Consider the following 19,686-nt stretch of genomic DNA (forward strand, 5'->3'; position numbering starts at 1 on the left):
TGCTTTTGAAATGAGCCAATAAAATTCAGTAAAAAAACAGTAAATCACAATATAAATCACAGGTGGGTTGAAGCTGTGAAATCTGTTCATGCATGTTTTAAGGGTATAAGGTTTGAAGCAGTGCTGATGGAGCATTAAACCACGAGCTACATTAAAACTACGCTTATTTAAGAAAATGCAGCAGCTCAGTGTGAGTCGTGAAACTCCCCACTTTGCTGAGCCAGTGATGCTAACAAGCTTTGACCTTACTTGGGCTGGTGTGACTCTGCTTTATTCTGTAGTGGAACAATCAAATGAAAATGTAAGGAAGGCTTTACATAATGCAACTTCTATGCAATACCCTGCACATTGTAAACAAATTTAAGAACAGACTGTGTCTGCGCCGCTACCAGGAATTGTCCCAGAGGACAATGACAGCTCAAAAGCAATTCTTTCTACTGCCACTAACAAGGGCTGCTATGAGAACATGTTGACAGGTTGCTGTGCCAAACCTTTTTTGGCACTTTTTGGTGCAATCACACCCCTCAGATTTAACTACAGACTATCATCTACAGCATGAGACAGAATCTTTCTGAACTGCTATTTATTATAGTTGATTTACTGCTTGGATAGAAATCAGTTTATGCTTTATACATTAGTATTTCTGCATTATCTCCGTATTTATGCATCATAATAATAATTATATAAAAAAAACTACCTTAAATCCACATTCACAAGCTTATCACAACCCTATTGTGTGAAATCCCGGTTCTGTTTAAGTGTGTTTGTTGCTCCCAGCAGATAAGACTGTTAAACAACAATAGGGCAGTATGATGTAGCCTGCAGATGAGTGTATCTGACTTGTGTTTATTATCTTCAAATTCAACCACAACATTTCGCAACTGATCGCCAAGGCAACCCATTTTATCAGAAGTTCCAGAAATATGTGATTATTATTAATAATTTGTTTGTTTCCCCTTTTTTTCTTACGCGTTTTTGTTATTAAAAATAACTGGAATTGAAAAGAACGAATTAATTGGGTTAACTGGGTTTTCTAAACGTGAAAAAGAGTCACGATTTTCTAGCTATTGTTATAAAAATTGCATTTTGCCAGCAGATTCCGTGGACTCTACAGCGGACTCTGCATAAAATACGCACATATGAATTTAATGGCTGCTTGACATTCGACTACCCCCAAAATGTATTTGGCCTATGGCTGCGTATCCTCGACCTCTCAAGCGGCACGTTCTGCAGTTGTTTTCCTCGTGTCTTTGTACAGCCAACTGGGTAAAATCTGCTGGAAACGATATAAGCTGGCCGACCGTCCACACAGCGCCACGCACCAAGTGTTCGTGGTCTGAACGCCGCGTTCCTGGTCTGTGCACCTCAGCAGCCCCGAAGCACCCCTGGCATTTGACTGGCACCGGCTTGGAGGTGTCAGTCTAACGGATGCAAGTCAAGTCAGCCACAGAGAGGCGGGGGAGAGCGGAAACAGAGCAGGTTGTCTTTCACAATACAACTCACATTAGTGCAGTCGATACATTTGTCACAATACTCTGTCTTCTTGAACCAGCAGGATATTAGAATCCATATAACGCAGCTGTGAATCTACTGCAGTGTTGACTGCTCCTGTAACTTCCCGTTACTCTTTCTCAAACGATCATTGGTGAGCTGTGTTGAGGTCATTATTTAGAAAAAGAAACTGAAATTCAGCTTTTGAAATTTTAAAATCTGTAATGTTTAAATGCATATTGAACTTCACTGATTTAATTAACTTTACGTTTATGTTAATACGACAAGCACATGCCACTTGATTAACAATAAAAACTTATATATGCCCACATATCAGCACAAATCCCTTTGCTTACAAGGGTCATATTAGATCATAAGATCCTTACCATCTTTATTATGGTACTACTGCAAAGCCAACGGCACAGTTTGTGTAAAAGCAGCCCAGAGAGGAAAAAATAATAATCTTAGCAAGGCACTGGGAGTAGGCTCTTCTCTCTTAAATTTAACCAATTGAACAAAAGTGAATCTGAATTTAAAATCAGCAAAGCTACATTAGTTTCTTACAGAGAAATGTAACAGTGATGTGTTACATTTCACTGTGTTACTGTATTACCACCAAAACTGTGGGGGAGTAAAGGTTAGACCAATTGTAATGCACAGCAAAGTTACTGAAAATCACTAAATGTGATGCTGGATGAGGCAACACAGCTCTAATGTTCAACATTTGGAAACAGTGTACAAACCCAAGACTTACTAAAAATGCTGGCCACACATATCGTTTTACCATATCATTTCAAGAGAAGTGATAAAAATGCGCGAATGGATAAGCGGCTTCGGTTGTAGCCTCCCTTCAATTCCTAAGGCTTTTATTTCGAAAGTCTTTACCGGGGATGTCGTTATTATCCTGCCTAATCTGACAGTGGCGAATACAGAGTGATATGGGCAACCTCAGACAGGTGGAGGAGACGTCCTTAAGCAGCTGAACCGCACCGTGGTTGGACTTGGGGACTGGGCTGGGCTGCGGGACGAGCGGCGGTGGACGCTGTGCACGCTCGGTGCGCGGATCCTCCTGCGGCTGCTGGATTCACAATATGATACCAAACCCAAAACATGCGTTGGCTTGGCTGATTCTCCCCATCCTGCGCCTCCTCACACATGCTGGACACTTAAACGTGAACGCGGGGAGGACGAGGGATAGTAGTTGCGATGGATAAATGAGGAATACGCATGGACATTATTTTTCCCCCTGAGAATAATTGTTTATAATAACCATCGCTCGCCTGTTTTGGCAATGGAGAACCAAGCAGCCGAGCCGCAGAACTATGAAGATGTACAGAAAAGCGGGTATCTCCGCAAGCATAAATCAATGCACCGGCGATTTTTCGTGCTGAGGGCGGCCTCGGAGCATGGTCCCGCTCGACTTGAGTACTACGAGAACGAGAAGAAATTCCGCAGTAAATCACCTGTGCCCAAAAAAGTCCTGAACCTGGAGACTTGCTTCAACATAAACAAGCGGGCAGATTCCAAGAACAAGCACATGATAGTGCTTTATACCCGCAGCGAGAGCTTTGCCATCGCTGCAGACAGCGAGGAGGTCCAAAATGAGTGGTACCAAGCAATGCTGGACCTCCAGGGCAACTGTAAGATATGAAAAGTGTGATGTGATTTCTTCTGTCTGTTTCTGCATCAGGCCTATCCTGCCGTAGGCTATTTGTTCTCCATACACTATTTTGGCTCGGCCATCCGGGTGTCTCTCTGCATATCACCGGCTCGAATTATTTGTATATTTTCTTTGATTTTTTTTTTTTTTTTTTTTTTTTTTTAGGTTTGTAGGTTTTTGTGTTTTAATTGTACCCATATAGTATGAGCAATGCAGTTTGGAGGGTGATGTATTTTAACCAAGAGGCAGGTGGATCCTATTGAACGGGTTAGACCGACACGCTATGGGCGGCATGTGCTGTGTGTTTGTGCAGCACAATCTCAATAAGCAGTGCTTTAATACAGTCACAACCTGCGGATTATTATCCGTCAGCAAAAACATAATTTGATGCGTTAAACAGCATCCGCCTGTAAGAACACGAGATGATCGCTTCTTGTGACCAAAATGCAGTCCGTTTTCATACGACGGTGTGCTTCTGCATGGCGCAGTGGGCATATAGCAACCATCCAAGGGATGCATCATATAGTAGCAGCCTATCGCGGTGCACTCCGCTGGAGCCCGTGTTTTTGTTTTTCTGCACAGCTCCGACTGCTATTCGCCTAACCTACATTTGCGTTGCGCGGTGCTGCTGCTGGTAGGGAGGAGATGGCATCGTTAGTGCGCTCTGCGCTGGAAATTGTGTTTCTGTTGGTTATCCTCGTGTTTACGTTGTTATCCTTATGCCGGAGCTGAGCACCACCACCACCACCCACCCTGCCTGTTCTCCCTTTGCATTTCAGTTATTTGAGACTGATGGGCTTGCCCAGCTCTAATATGTGGTTGTGGAACCCTTAACAGACACACATTAGAGCACAGAAGACCCCCATTTTGTTCAGAGTATGGCTCAGGCACAGTCACAATAAAACAATGTCTGTTTATTTTAATTTTAATGTGCAGCTGATCGTAATTAGGCGAGAGTCTTGCAAAAAAACCAAACAAACAAAAAACAGAGAGAGATAGATTGAAGCACATTAATATATTATGTCTTATAATAATTTCTGTGGAGTTCATTGCTAATATTTTCTCTTTCTCTGGTGGATTGTAGCAAACCAGCAGACTGTTTGTTGTTTACTGAAAATAACACTGATTGTGAGAGGGGGGCTGGGGCGGGAGGGGGGATTCTGCAATTTGTTACTTGATTGGCACTGAGCAGAATTACAATGTCTTGTATCACAGTTGAGCATGATGCTTTTTAGTGGATGCTTTCTATAGCTTTTAAGGCTTAATTAATTATGAGCTGTAGCTTAAAAGTGATGGTGATGAATTGGCTGCAGCACAGCTGTTTGGCAGTATTCTTGCATATGGCAATTTACTTACGATAGAGTAACAAAGCATTACTTATTACTGTCATTTTGGCTTTCGTTAGTATTTCAGCAGGCTATGTTTGAATTAAACCCCTCTTTTTTTCTTGTATGTATGTGTGTAATCATTAAATCCCCTAATTGTTTTATTTATTCTTTACTATTTTTCTAGGTAAAACCCCTGAAGACTATGGAAGCAGTGGAGAGTGTAGCTCTCCATCTCCTGTTCCAACCTTCAAGGAAGTGTGGCAGGTCAAGGTTTGGCCTAAAGGTCTTGGACATGCCAGGAATTTAGTAGGCATCTACCGGCTGTGCCTAACTGACAAGACAGTCAACTTTGTCAAGCTCAACTCTGATGTGGCCTCTGTAGTGTTGCAGCTGATGAATGTCCGAAGATGTGGTCATTCAGAGAATTTTTTCTTCATTGAGGTGGGGCGCTCAGCTATTACTGGCCCCGGAGAGTTTTGGATGCAGGTGGATGACTCCGTGGTGGCTCAGAACATGCACGAGACCCTGCTGGAGGCCATGAAGGCCCTTAGTGAGGAGTTCCGTCAGCGCAGTAAATCTCAGTCTGTGGGAACATCATGTGGAGGTGGTACTGCTTCAAATCCCATCAGTGTCCCGAGCCGTCGTCATCACCCAAATCTGCCACCGAGCCAGGTGGGCTTCTCGAGACGGGCACGCACGGAGACCCCCGGAACAGGAGGCAGCAGCACGAGCACATCACCTACATCGCGCCACGGGTTTCCAAGGGCGCGAACAGCCAGCATCGGAGCCAGGTCGGAGGAGAGTGGAGCAAGTGCCAAAGGGACGTGGGCCAGCTCCAGCCCAAGTCTCAATGGATCCTGCTCAACTACCCCAACTCTGAGACCCAAGCCCACCCGGGCCCCAACCCCTGCTAAGATTACCCTCAGCCTTGCACGTTACACACCTAACCCTGCTCCTTCCCCTGCGCCGAGTCTGTCCTCCAGCTCTGGTCATGGCTCAGAGTGTGGACTAGTGGGGGCAGCGGTGGGAGGCATGACGATCTGCTCCTACCCTCGTGTATCACAAAGAGTTTCTGTTTCAGGTTCACCGAGCGACTATGGATCCTCAGATGAGTACGGCTCCAGTCCCGGCGAGCACTCTCTGCTCCTACCAAGCCTGTCAGGACATCACGTACATGGAGAAGGCTCCTCTAGCTATATCGTCATGGGACAGCGAGAGAGTCTGCTTGGTTCCCATCATCGCTCCAAAGGCAGACGGATACTGCGGCGTTCATCCAGTCGTGAATCAGAGGCAGAACGCAGACTGCTCAGTAAGAGGGCTTCCCTGCCTGTGGCGTCCCACGAGCGGCTGACTCCACATAGAAAAGATGAAGATGATGAGGATGACAAAGAATACGCCATCATGTCGCAGAGCGCTAACACACAGCGAGCTGATTTGCACCATGATTCAGGCAGACTGAGAGTTGGGGGTGGGCAACTTGTAGGGGAGAATAGGAAGAGGTCTGACAAAAGCGGGGAAGAAGTGGACAGAGGCGCAGCTGTGGATAGTGGCTATATGTCAATGTTGCCTGGAGTGACATCTCCTCCTGTTTCACTTTCTCTCTCAATAGGTATTTCTGACTCCGGTACTAAACCCGGGGCAGATGACGAATACATGGCCATGACCCCCAACAACAGCGTGTCCCCCCCTCAGCATATCCGCCAGCCCAGTTCAGAGGGCTACATGGTCATGTCTCCCAATAGCAGCAGCTCCACAGACCTGCATGGACTAGGCATGTGGGATAGCAGGGGCAACATGGAGAGCCGGGCTGCCAGTGACTACATGAACATCTCACCTGTCAGCAGCCGCTCTGCTTGCAGCACACCGCCTTCCCATCCTGAACAGCACCAACTTCAACCAAAAATGTTCAACTCCTACTTCTCACTGCCACGAGCTTATCAACACACTCTCTATACTCGCTTTGAGGATGACTTGAACAAAGGAGAAGGAAAAAAAGATGGCAGTGGGCACGATAGTGCTGGACGGGGAGGAGGAGTTGGATATAGCAAGAGAAACAAAATTGCAATGGGCGCTGCTGGAAGCTGCCAACTTTCCATGTCTTCCTCTTCTTTCTCCTCTAGCTCTGCCAGTAGTGAAAGCCTCGAAGACAAGTCCATATCAGCGGGGAGAGGGTTAAGTTTATTAAGAACCGGAGCAGAATACAAGAGTGCAGGAACAAGCACGAAAGATGGGCGTCACCACCAAAAACGTGCATCGAGCAGTAAGAGTCCAAAGCAACAAAGGCGGGGTCGTCCCCTCAGCGTGTCTTCAGACATTACTAAAGCAAACACGCTGCCCAGGGTTAAAGAGAATCTACCGCCATCAGTGTCTCAGAATGTTGGTGAGTATGTCAGTATTGTCTTCAAGGAAGACAGTAAATATGGCGAAGGACGATGTGCAGGTTCCGAACGTCCTGTGATCCATGGAACGCTCCGACCCGTCAATCAACCGCTCCTCTGCCATGATAATCCTGCTAACCTTCCCCGCAGCTTCTCTGCACCATTGTCCACCTCTGCTGAGTACGTCAGCATGGATTTAGGGAAATCCTCAACACCAGTGACTCATGTTAGATCCACATTCAGCACCCAACAGGGCCCACCAGCTGTTTCCCCCAAGGCCCGACACGAGCACGGCACGTCCTCTCCTCTGGCCGCAGAGGGCAACGTGGGCTACAGAACAAAAATAAAGACAGCAGCAGCGCTGACAGAAGTCCCGCCTCCATTTACGGAGAGCAAAGCCTCAGATCCCAGCACTTCAGCACGACCTGCCATCCACTCTGGTCAACCCTTACCTGTGGAGCAGGAGACAGGTTTGGGCTTTTCCCCAGTCAAGTCCTTCCAGTCTCCGGAGCGGAGCAGCAGACTGGTCCGAGGTGACCAGCAGGGACGCCTAAGCCACTGCCCAGAGACATTTAATTCACCTCCCTCACTACCACGCCACGCATCCTCTTCTACCTCCCTCTTCCCAGAGGGCAGCCAGGCAGTGGGCCATCGGCATGGTTTGGACTGCTCACTGTGGGAGAGCGGGCAGGCTGCTAGTATGTCTGCCACACCTCCACCTCAAGCCTCCACCTCATCTGGAGAACAAGGCCTTAATTATATTGACCTTGACTTGGCCATTAAGGAGAGCCCTCAAGCTGGAGTGGAGCACACCGCTTCTGCCTACAACATGGGAGGAAGCGCTATGGGTAGCAGTGCTGGCTCCAGCCTCAACAGTTACGCCAGTATTGATTTCTATAAATCAGAAGAATTGAGAGCACACCAGAACAGTAGAAAAGATGGTCAAGGTAAGTACTACAAAGCCAGTTCATGTTGAATTATTTACTACTTGTAGAGTGATAAGTTATGATTAGATCTTTAGTGTTAAGAAAATTAAATATATATTCTGCAGATACATTTATAATTCTTTTTATATCATGGCTGGAGATTTCTGTTTTGTCAGTTTTGGCCTCAAGGCTAAACGACTACGTGTGTTTGACACTGCAGTTGTTTCCTTCAATTTAGAGAATAATTCAAATCTGGAAATGATTTTTGATGTGATTTCTGAAAATATCTACTTACTGTCAATCAAATAGTTAAAAACAATCCCGATCATTTAAGCAAAAAAGGCCAAAACTGTATCTCTATTAAGACAATAAATATCGTAACATCAGAATAATATAATCCATTTATGAAAAGATTAGATCAGCCCTAATCTTTGATGTTTAATGAGAGCAAGAAGAATATGTTATTGTTTTTAAATAGGCAAAAACACAAGTTAAAATATGATTCTTGATCATATTTGTCTAGCGAAAACTTTTTCATGTGAGTGCATAATCCACAGACAGAGCTCATGTCTGGGTCTTAGTCACTCTTTCTCCTTTCATCTTTTACTGATGTGTACCTTGGCTTCAAGCTGGTGGGCAGCGCCATATTTCCAGTCTGTGGGTTGTCTGTAGTCTCTTATTATCGCAAGTGGGTGTTCAGAGAGCAGAGCCAATTGATTTGTCTGCTGGTAATGAGCCATTTCACATAAATGGAGGTAGAGGGGACAGAACGCAAGCAAGGTGTTTATATTTATGTGTGGGTGTCCTGTTGGCTGTTGCATTTCACATGGCAGCTTCGAGGTTTCCCTCACATTGCTCAGATGACAGTTATTAAACGCTTAGTGACTGAATATGATTTTTGCATGCGCATGTCAAGAACTAAACCGTTAAAGACTGCATGTGAAAAATAAAAAATAAATAAAAAGGTTAATATTAATATTTGTGAGAGGAACAATCACATGCGCGCATTTTATTTATTCAGATAAAGAGCATTTATCCAATGCTATGAAAATGTCTGAACATGTAGCATGTGATCGTTATAAACTGGCAGCCAGTTTGGTTTTCCATTTAAAGGCATGTAAGGAAATTAAACCTCAATTAACCATCAGTTAAAACAATATTGAGTAATAATTAAAACACATGGGCTCTAATCCTAACTGTATGAAAGCTATAGTATGGCAAGCGCACACGGTCTATATAATACACTGTATTCACCTAAAGATTTTAAGAAATTAAGCAAAAGCTGGTCTTCATCAGCTGAATGGTGAAACAGAAATCTAGTGCACAAAGCTGCAAGCATACCTGGGTAGAGACGGCCAGAGTGTTGAGGCGGCAGACAGACATTTGACACTAATGATGCACGGGGCAAGTGGTTAGACTGACTCATAGCTTTTCAAACCGCACTTTCATTTATTTGCGCTCCTTTCCGAGCTTATCTTGATTAAGTATTTGCGGCTGCGCCGCGAGATTATTCTTTAATGAATTTATTTCACGGGATCCTTTTCTGTAGGTCACAAGCGATAAACCCAAGATGTTTGCTTGTCGGTGCCGCTGACTTCATTTTCCTGACAGGATCAGAGTCAGGGCAGTGACTTCTTGTTGCTCAGGTGGATCATAAAGGGAAGAAACATATGAAAATGCCTGGAGCTGATAAAGCTTGACACAGAGACACATAATATTGACATCTGCAACAGCGTGCATGAAACCAATCAGAAAATCCTTTTAGAAAGATATCTAGGGTCATGTGATATTTACCCAACCAGCCATCAGGAGCTCTAGATTAAACAAAAGCAATATGCTTTGGTGAATAGATCACCTAGCATGAGCTGCCTTTCTTTCTCTAACATTTTCTGTGTGGAGACTTAAATCTAATTTACTTTGATTATTCCGTAAATTGTGGTGAGTATATATACTTTAAAAATAAAGCACAATAAGGAGCAATAAAAAGAAAGCTGTGGTATACGATTGAAGCTCACGCCTATCTTTGATTCTTTCCTCCCAGACTGTTGATCTCCATCTTCGTCTTGGATCTCAGAGTGACAGTCCGTCAGGGGACGGGTGGCAGCCCGATCTGTTGGCACAACAGAACTGTACACTGGAGTCTGAACACTGAAACCCTGGAAAACTCATCCCCATCCCGTCTGCTGTTTTCTGTCAACCAAACGTGTGCCAAACACACCACACACACAGACACACACATACACACACACATATACACAACACACAGTCACAGGGTAAAGAAAAAGTTTCTTTTTTTTTTAACCTTGTTTTTAATAATAAAAAAACGAACATCTGATTATCATTTAACTTCATATAGATAAAGGATGACAGTTAGGTGTGTAATGGTGTGAGCTCACAGGTGGCCATTATGACATTCATGGACAGCCTGTTCTTCTTTTTGCCTACTTGATCTATATTATCATGTTACTAACGCTCGTATTTCAAAAACACTTTCAGGGAATCTCAAAAAATGTCCTTATTTGCTTTTAATTGATGTTTGAGCCAGTCTATTGGAATCTTGTGTCTCAAGATTTCAAGTGGCAGCTGCTATAATGAAGCAATCTCAGCTGAGTTTTAATGAGTGTTAATTATTGGATCCTGTGGTTTTTGCCTTTGTATTACTATTTATGCTACACCATCCTTTGTCCATGTAAGTTAAAGGATCATCAAACTGAGAAGGAAAACGCAGTTTGGCAGAGGGCTCATACACGTACACACCCTGCCACTGTAAATGTATTTGATTTATCATACACAGTTGCAAAAAAAAAAGACTTTACACTTATTGATCGCTGGTTTTGTGCTACCGAAGGACTTCAAAATGTGCTTCTTTCTGGGGTGGTGGATGGAATTGGCAACGGATTTGCGCTATAGAGATGAAAACACAGTTTCCTGTCAGTTTTTTGCAGACAATAGGGAAGTGGTTGTGTGAAAATCCCACATAGCTTAAGCAATCTTTGTGAAATGCATTAGAGTGTAAAGTCTGTGTTTTTTCACACAGAATTCAGCTTTATCCCCAAAGCTCCACATGTGCACTCACACAGGATATATGTTTATGTAGCCGCATAAACTTAACATGTCCCATCATGCCATGTGGTTCGTTTTCAAAATGTAGCCATTGTTAAAGCCTAGTGAAAGCTCCTCTGTGGTATTTTGGGATATTTAATGGATTTACTTATACACTATGTGGTGTTCAGGGTTTGATAGGAAACTCATGATCCCCTTCATCGTTATTCCCAAACCTAAGTGACAGTTTAATAACCTTCAGTAGCTGCAGCTGGCATAAGAAAAGTAATTTCACTAGACTCATATATGCTGTATTTGTTTTACAGCATAAATCCAGCAGAAGAAGTCACATGAAAGCCTTCGCTGTCATACAGGCATTTTATGAAAGTGATTGATGTCACAATTATACAGAAAAAAACTTACATAGATGCTCAAAAATCAATTCATTAACCATGAATGAGCGAAACACTTGATTAAAATGACCAGATTGACCTAATATTCTTGCTTGTCTGCTTTGGCATAGAAGAAAAAATGTCAGACTTAATTTAAAAACAACAGATATACCAAATTTTGTCCAAATTATGAATAGTCCATTCTAGCTCTTCTTTATGTTTGACTGAGAAGAATCGCTACGTAAGCAGTTATTACACATGAACTGAGCACACGCGACAGCTTTCTAATGAATCTGAGCGCTCAAGTTATCCCCCAATTCCACTTGATAACCGTACATTGGCTGAGACTGACACATGACTGTCAAATTACACGATTCCAATGCCACACAGCCAGTTGAAAATAGTAAGTTAAATCAAAATGTAAGCCATCTTTGTAATTAGTGTATAAAAGAAAACAAAATCAGTAAATATCTTAGGAAAAGAATCAATTTTGGAGTCCCTAACAGTCCCTTCATGTTTTTATGAGGACAGATCATACACAATATTACAAGGCTGTGTGAATAAAAAAACAAAGAATGCAATGATTTGCAATTCTCATAAACCCAAATTTTAACTCACATTAGAATATAGGAAAACAAATATCAAGTGTTCAAATGGAGAAAAGGTACAATTTTAATTAAAATAGCAGCTCATTTCCAAATGAGCTAATGTTTTTCATGAAATAGTAAAAAATCTGATATATTTTCTAAGCCTTACTGTGAATAAAATTTGGGTTTATGAGCTTTACAATTTGTTGAATCCTATTTTTATTTACATTATGCATTTTGAACAATTGTGTAGCACAAAATCATTGGAAACATCAAAGTGTAAACACTTTTTGCAACTGAGCTGTTATAACTGTATATTATACTATAGTGTATACTATAGTATAGAATAACAGAAACTATAGTACGTGCTGTACTTTTTCTCATTTGCATAACAGTTAACACAATTCTTATATAAAGTAACACATTACAATGGTATACAAAATATACAGTATACATATATTGATTAATACTATTTAGCCTAGATATATATATGTATATATGTATATATATATATATATATATATATGTATATATATATATATATATATATATATATATATATATATATATATATGTATATATATATATATATATATATATTGCCTGGTGCCTGGTGTGATAGACCCCAGCCTCTATGGATCTTGTGCTCAGAGCTTGTTCTTGTGCTGCCATGATTAGTGCCTCTGTGCTGTCTTTCAGTCCAGCTTTGTCCAGCCACTGGTAGGATTTCTGGATATCAGCCACCTCCTCTATCTGCCGGTGGTACATACCGTGCAGGGGCCTGTCCTTCCATGATGGTTCCTCGTCTCCCTCCTCTTTCTTGGGTTTCTGCTGCCTGAGGTATTCACTGAGCACTCGGTCAGTTGGGGCCATCTTCCCAATGTATTCTTGGATGTTCGTTGTCTCATCCTGGACTGTGGTGCTGACACTCACCAGTCCCCGGCCCCCTTCCTTCCGCTTAGCGTACAGCCTCAGGGTGCTGGACTTGGGGTGAAACCCTCCATGCATGGTCAGGAGCTTTCTTGTCCTTATGTCAGTGGCTTCTATCTCCTCCTTTGGCCAGCCTATTACCCCAGCAGGGTACCTGATCACGGGCAGGGCGTAGGTGTTGATGGCCCGGATCTTGTTCTTACCATTCAGCTGACTCCTCAGGACTTGCCTGACCCTCTGCAGGTACTTGGTGGTTGCAGCCTTTCTAGCGGCCTCTTCATGGTTCCCATTTGCCTGCGGGATCCCCAAGTACTTGTAACTGTCCTCTATGTCTGCAATGTTGCCTTCTGGTAGTTCAATCCCCTCAGTTCTGACTACCTTCCCTCTCTTTGTTACCATCCGACTACACTTCTCCAGTCCGAACGACATTCCAATGTCATTGCTGTATAGCCTGGTAGTGTGGATCAGTGAATCGATGTCTCGTTCACTCTTGGCATACAGCTTGATGTCATCCATGTAAGGAGGTGGCTGACAACTGCTCCGTTCCGTAGTCGGTATCCGTAGCCAGTCTTGTTAATGATCTCACTGAGGGGGTTCAGGCCTATGCAGAACAGCAGTGGGGACAGAGCATCTCCTTGGTAGATCCCGCACTTGATGGTGACTTGTGCTATGGGCTTGGAGTTGGCCTCTAGTGTTGTACGCCACATCCCCATTGAGTTCCTGATGAAGGCTCTTAGGGTCCCATTGATCTTGTACAACTCTAGGCATTCCAGTGTCCAGCTGTGGGGCATTGAGTCATAGGCCTTCTTGTAATCAATCCAGGCAGTGCACAGGTTGGTCAGTCTGGTCTTGCAGTCTCGGCTGATTGTTCTGTCTACCAGTAGCTGGTGTTTTGCGCCTCTGGTATTCTTGCCAATTCCTTTCTGTGTCCCGCTCATGTATTGACCCATGTGCCTGTTCATCTTAGCCGATATGATGCCTGACAGGAGCTTCCATGTAGTACTGAGGCAGGTTATTGGTCGGTAGTTGGAGGGGACCGGTCCCTTCTTGGGGTCCTTGGGGATCAGGACCGTCCGGCCTTCAGTTAGCCATTCCGGGTGTCTCTCGTTAACTAGCAGCTGGTTCATTTGTGCTGCCAGACGCTCGTGGAGTGCAGTCAGCTTCTTCAGCCAGTAGGCGTGAACCATGTCGGGCCCTGGTGCTGTCCAACTCTTCATACTGGAGACCCTTTCTTGGATATCTGCCACTGTGATGGTTACTGGACCCTGTTCAGGGAGGTCGCTGTGGTCTGCCCTCAGATCCTCTAGCCACTGAGCATTGCCGTTATGGGTTGCGTCCTTCTCCCATATGCTCTTCCAGTATTGCTCCGTCTCCAGCCTTGGTGGTGCTGTTCTCTTATTGTTCCCTTGCCACTGAGAGTACACCTTTGCTGGTTCTGTGGAGAACAGCTGGTTTATTCTCTCTTGTGTACCTCCTCAAGCGGCTGGCCAAGGCTGTGAGTCTTTGCTTGGCAGTTTCCAAGGCCTCAGATATGGACAGCTTGCTGTATTTCTTAGGCACCTTATTTGTCGCACCTTTCTGCAACTCCGTTAGTTGGCTAACCTCCCTCCGTGCTACTTTGATCTTGCCCTCTAGCCTCCTTCTCCATGGAGGGTACTGCCCCTTGTCGCTGTTCAACTTGTAGCCAAGCATCTCACTGATCACTGCTGCCGTATTGTAGATCAGCTTGTTAGTGTCGGTAATCGTGGTTGTAGGTATTGCCCGTAGTGCTGCATTAACATCATCTAGCAGACCTTCTGAGGGTACTTCACGTAATCTTGGTAACCGGCTACGGGGGATCCAGGTTTCAAGCTTGGCCATGATCCTATTTTTCAGGTCAGTTCCTCTCGCACTCAACGATCCTTCTCCTATCGCACTTGGGGCTATGTACCCAATCTGACCTGGCGTCCTGACTCCTCCTTGCCGTAGCATTTGTGTTGTACCTCGTCAATCTCTAGCTGTGAGAGCAGTCCCTTCTTTCGAATGTTGGAACACTGAGCTACTAGTTGTTTCGCCGTCATTGTGGATGTTGGGTATCGAAGAATCCATAGGTCCCTCATCCTATTCATGTAGCCCCTTCCGCCGGGGTTACTTGCGTAGTAGCATTCCAACAATGCCCTGTTTTCGTCTCTTGCCCACTGATGCCTTCTTGTTCCAGTAGCCCACTTTTCATCAGGGTGCCCTGGTTCCTCAACACCTGACGCGGACCTTGTTGATCCGGGCGACGTCCGAGCCGGCATGCCTTCATATTTATCTGTCTCGCTCATGTCTGCGGTAGGCTTGCTTAGCATAGGGGGTCTAGCCTTAGGACCCTTACTGGATTACAGACGCCCCAGGCAGGAATCCAAAGGCATGTAGTCTAACCACTACGCTATCCAGCTGCTTATATATATATATATATATATATATATAGTATTTTATAAAGTGCCTCATTTTTGATTGTAGCTGTTTTTACACAGGTAATCTTATGAAGGGTTGTGAAAATGGGGAAAAAACAACAAGAACAACAAAAAAACCCAAGTGTTATTTCTTGCCTGAGTCTAAATTGAGCATTTGTTGATCATGAGAGAAAAGGCTGGGAACTTACATTGCTGTCATTCAACCATAATCAAATTGCCTTACTGTGTTTAGAATCAGAAACATGTAAAACAATCTCATGCTCTTTTTTGCAGTGCCTAACACTTCAGCCACAATGTAAGCACACACCCTCGCTCGTGTGTTTGGCTTTATCAAGCTGTGGTTTGGCCAAAAAAGAAAAAAGAAAAGAAAGAAAAGAAAAACCAAAAAGTAAAAAAAAAAAAGAAAGGAAAAGCCCACTTTTTCATCTTAGCATATTCACACATTGGGATGTGTCCACTTGTGCCCCAACTCTCCTTTTCTTTTTACCCTTGCCCTCCACCAACCAGCCACTTATTCATGCTGGAGACTTTAATGTAAACTCATACTTAATCTCTTTTATAATTTAACTTCCCCTGTCTCTACACTGGGAAGAAATTAATGCAGCTGCTTGGTTTGAACCCCCCCCCCCCAAAAAAAAAGAAAAAAGAAATCACGAGATAAAACAGTATTAACACACGTGTGTATTGTTCAGATATTTTTTGGGGATGTGGATTCAGATCCCAGAAGGTGTGAATAGTACTACTTCTCTGTCACGCTTTATTTTCTCTCTCAAACTTGAGATCTAAACTATGAAACAGTGCCATTCCTGCTCCTACACATGACTTTCTCATTTATTCCATTTGTAATCTGCTGCTGTCAGAGCAATTGCCAAAAAGGTCTTAAAAAAAACTCATAGATGTGACTTAAGATAAATCGCTTTTCTTCATCAGCCATTGGGCGAAAAAAAGAAGAAGAAAAAAACCCGAAAATAGTTGTTAAAATTCAGTCAAAGTTTGTGATAAGCAAGTTTTTTCTGAAGGTTGTGTGATTTATAGTTAATGACTGCTTGCATACTGTATCCAGTACCATACTGGCAAGTAGAGCCTTTGTGGTGATACTGAATATTGAATAAGGATGTGTTGTTAGCGGATATAAAAAGAAAGGGTCAACTCTATGTTGTGTTGCAATGCCGCCCGCCCGCAGTAACTACACTCTCCGGGGCTCTGGCTTGCGTTTACAGGGTACAAACAAAGATGGCTTTCTTGATGTAGTATTTTTGACACTGGTAGATTTTCCCACATTTAGAAACTTTGATTTGTCACTAAGCGTATAATTGTGACACTGCTACGTGCGCGCTGTTAGACGCGAAGACAAATGCGTGTGTTTTAATCCTGTAGGTAAAAACTTCCACATAGTTTACCGCCCTCCCTCCAGATGTTCCTCACCGACTGACCCAGCCCTCGACTCACATCTGAAAGGACACAAGTGCCTGGCTGTGAATACTCGTGTTTGGCCGTTAATCAGTTGTCATTGTCAGTGCGTAGAAAAAACAATTAAAGTCTTCCTCACATTTTTTTCATATTTAGTTCGAGGTGTGCGACCTTTTTTTTTTTTGTAACAGACTTGTCTGTGGTGCCAAAGTTTTATGTGTGAATGGTGAGCTTCACCCGCACGGTTAAGGACCTCTGTCACCAAGGTAACACAAAGGTTGAATCAGTTTTTTTTTTTACAAATCAGTCTGTTTTTAATCCTGAGTGGTAAAAATATTTATATATCGATTCAGCACTGCCCACTACTTCTAGTGTTTTTGGCCAATACCGAGAACTTTAACAAATCCATACAAATACTTTTGACTTGTTCCACTTTTATAACTTGTGTTACTCTTTTGGTTGTGGTGATCTTTTATAATCTCTTTGTTATTCCTTCACCACAGCTCATCTAATTAGGGATTACCGAGATTCTCTGACTGTACCTCATAATCTCATGTCCGAGCAGACGCAACAGTTGGTGGCAAAGCCCCTCGGAGAGTCTGAGAATGGTTCCTGAGGAACACGTAAATAAAAGCTGTAGATTGCGGTAAATATTTGTGTATTCAAAACTACGTCAGCAGCAGTCAGCGGTAACTATTCCTCTCTCATGACCCACAGCGGTAGTTACGAAATGTTTCTCATCTGCCAATCATCTAAAATCTGCCAAGTATTCTGTTTTGGTGAATTACGGAGACTCGTGTTGTGTCTTCTGGATATTTTATAAGAACATGCTGATGAAAAGGAGGCACAGAAATTGCTCAACAGAACTCTAAGTGTGGGAAATGATGCTGTATGTACAATCAGGATAGCGATTATAATTACAATGGAAAAGTATTGTATGTATTTTAAATCTATTGATACTACTTTGATAATGATGTAAAATGTACAAAGGCTGAACAGGAACTATAGGTATGTAAAGTATACTGTGTATAGAGGAGTTTGCTCCAGGGGTGGGATGGGCATGGGGTTCATTCTGTTCATGGCGAAATTGTTTAAAACAGAATATTGATGATTCTTGTCTGTGATGTAGACAACGTCAATGTTTTTTGTTTTTTTGATAAAAAACAAAGATATATGGGAAAAAAAATCTGAAAAATGTGTCTTTTATTGACTGTGTGTCTGAAGTTAAATATCAAAATCTGACGGGCTGTTGTGGTCAACTGAGTCTAGACTGAGTTTTAAAGGATAAGACAGTGGACAGAGGGTGTGTGTATTTAATCCTGGGTGACTCAGTTTAAACAGATGGCATTTTGGCACCAAATAAGTTCATATAGGTAAATAACGAAACTGCAGTGCTTTCTGTTATTTTACTTCTCTAAGAAGAAGAAGCAGAGGGGGAAATGACTGATGGAACTGCTAATGCACATTAACAGCTAAATATCTCAAAAATCTTAAATATCAGTTCAAAGTTCCTCCATGGAGCCTTTGCCTTTATGAAAAAATACAACAGAGATAAAGAAAATGTTGATTTCATATTTTTAATTTATACAGGAAATCACACTTAAAGCAAATAATCGTTTGTTGCAGTTTCTGTCAGAGCTCCACAGGTTGTTAATGTTTGATGTAGAAGCATGAAACAGCCAGTAGAGGGCGCATGATGATAAGAACTTGAATTGGCCTGCTGTTTTTTTTACCCAACAGCCGTAAAAGGCAGATGGGGTATTGTCGTCACGCAGCGTGGACACCTAAGTTTGTGAAAGCTATGTGATACCAAGGGTACATCTTCTAACAATCTAGGATGAGTTTGAATCTCAGTGACCTCAACCTCAAGGTCAAAGGTCAAGTTCTCTGAAAATCTTTGAACACATAACTCAAAAAGGAAGTCACACAGGATTTCCAAAATCTTGTGCAATAACTGCAATAACTTCAGAACAAGGCAAAGCAGGATTTTGAAACTGATGCTATAGCTGTGTATGCTGGTAGGCTGAGGGATAGCACTGACGGTTGCCAGTATTTTTGTGCTGTTTTGTGGTCAACATAGTGCTGCCACCTTACAGCTTACAGGCCTTCTGTGTGGAGTTTGCATGTTCTCCTTGTACATGTGTGGACTTCTTTTTACAGCCCCAAAACATACATGTTAGGCTAATTTGTGAATTGAAAATGGCCATGGATGTGAGGTTAATAGCATCAAGTGCTGTGTGAGAATGTATGGTTAAAATGTGTGACTTATAGTTTAAAATGCTTTGAGTGGTCAGTAAGACTAGGAAAACACATTACATTATATAATTATATACATAGGAACCTTTAAATAGCCAAAAATGTAATTCAGCATCATCATGTACAAATCAAATGTGGGATTTAAAAAGTTTCCAGTTTATCAAATTGCACTTACTGAGCAGTTCTTAGCTTTGAAAATAATCTCTCATCTTCCTCTCCTGTGCTCTTTCTTAGATCATCCTCCATCTCTCAGTGTCGTACATCAACGTTTCCTTTTCTCTCCCTGGCAAATACACCTGCAGACATTTAGCTAGCAGACGCATTTTATCACAAATGTTTGTCACAAAGTGTTGCTGAGAGCTAAATATACATATTAGTCCATACTCGTCCTGTTTGTCCAGCTGTTTGAAAAAAAGAAAGAAAACAACGCCATGCATACGACAAATGAGCTAATTCGTTAGTAATACTTCATCAGCATTAATCTGCTTATCAGACTTCAATGCTCATCAATTGAAGGTGTGCCGGCCCACTTCAACCCCTGAGCTATAGATGAGGTTTAAACAATACAATTCATTGCAAGCTTGTGTTTAATGGAGACTTTGTAATGTTATGCTTGGGGAAGGGATGGGACTCCTCTAATGATACAACAGGCATAAGGCAATTATAGAGTTAAGAGCCCAGATCTGCGAGAGCAGCTGTGATTGAGAACACAGTGTTCTGAGACATTCTTTGTTCTGATTTTCTGTACGATTCTTTTGTAGCCAAAAGTGTTTTTCTCTGCTAGATGGTTTTCTGAATCTCTAACATGGTGTGGGAGATTTATTTCTCACTTGCAAAACAAAAGTGTA

The 19,686-nt window shown here is 42.8% G+C and overlaps 1 protein-coding gene across 1 annotated transcript; it reads left to right on the forward strand.

Annotated features, from left to right (window-relative positions):
• The first annotated feature begins 2,432 nt into the window (after nt 1-2,432).
• On the forward strand, nt 2,433-12,282 carry LOC146660468 (insulin receptor substrate 1-B). Its single transcript, XM_085420352.1, has 3 exons — nt 2,433-3,131; nt 4,664-7,804; nt 9,825-12,282. The coding sequence occupies exons 1-3, from the start codon at nt 2,783-2,785 to the stop codon at nt 9,830-9,832; spliced, it is 3,498 nt and encodes a 1,165-aa protein (XP_085276478.1). The 5' UTR covers nt 2,433-2,782; the 3' UTR covers nt 9,833-12,282.
• Nucleotides 12,283-19,686: the final 7,404 nt, after the last annotated feature.

This window comes from Rhamphochromis longiceps, linkage group LG10, assembly GCF_057381845.1.
Source record: "Rhamphochromis longiceps isolate RC_006_pf linkage group LG10, R_longiceps_female_GT1.1, whole genome shotgun sequence".
Classification (NCBI taxonomy): domain Eukaryota; kingdom Metazoa; phylum Chordata; class Actinopteri; order Cichliformes; family Cichlidae; genus Rhamphochromis; species Rhamphochromis longiceps.

What these genes read in the sequence shown, in the direction of transcription:
- LOC146660468 (XM_085420352.1), top strand. Translation starts at nt 2,783, where the DNA reads ATGGAGAACCAAGCAGCCGAGCCGCAGAACTATGAAGATGTACAGAAA. An exon ending in GCTGGACCTCCAGGGCAACT is followed by an intron (nt 3,132 to 4,663) that starts GTAAGATATGAA and finishes CTATTTTTCTAG; the next exon opens with GTAAAACCCCTGAAGACTAT.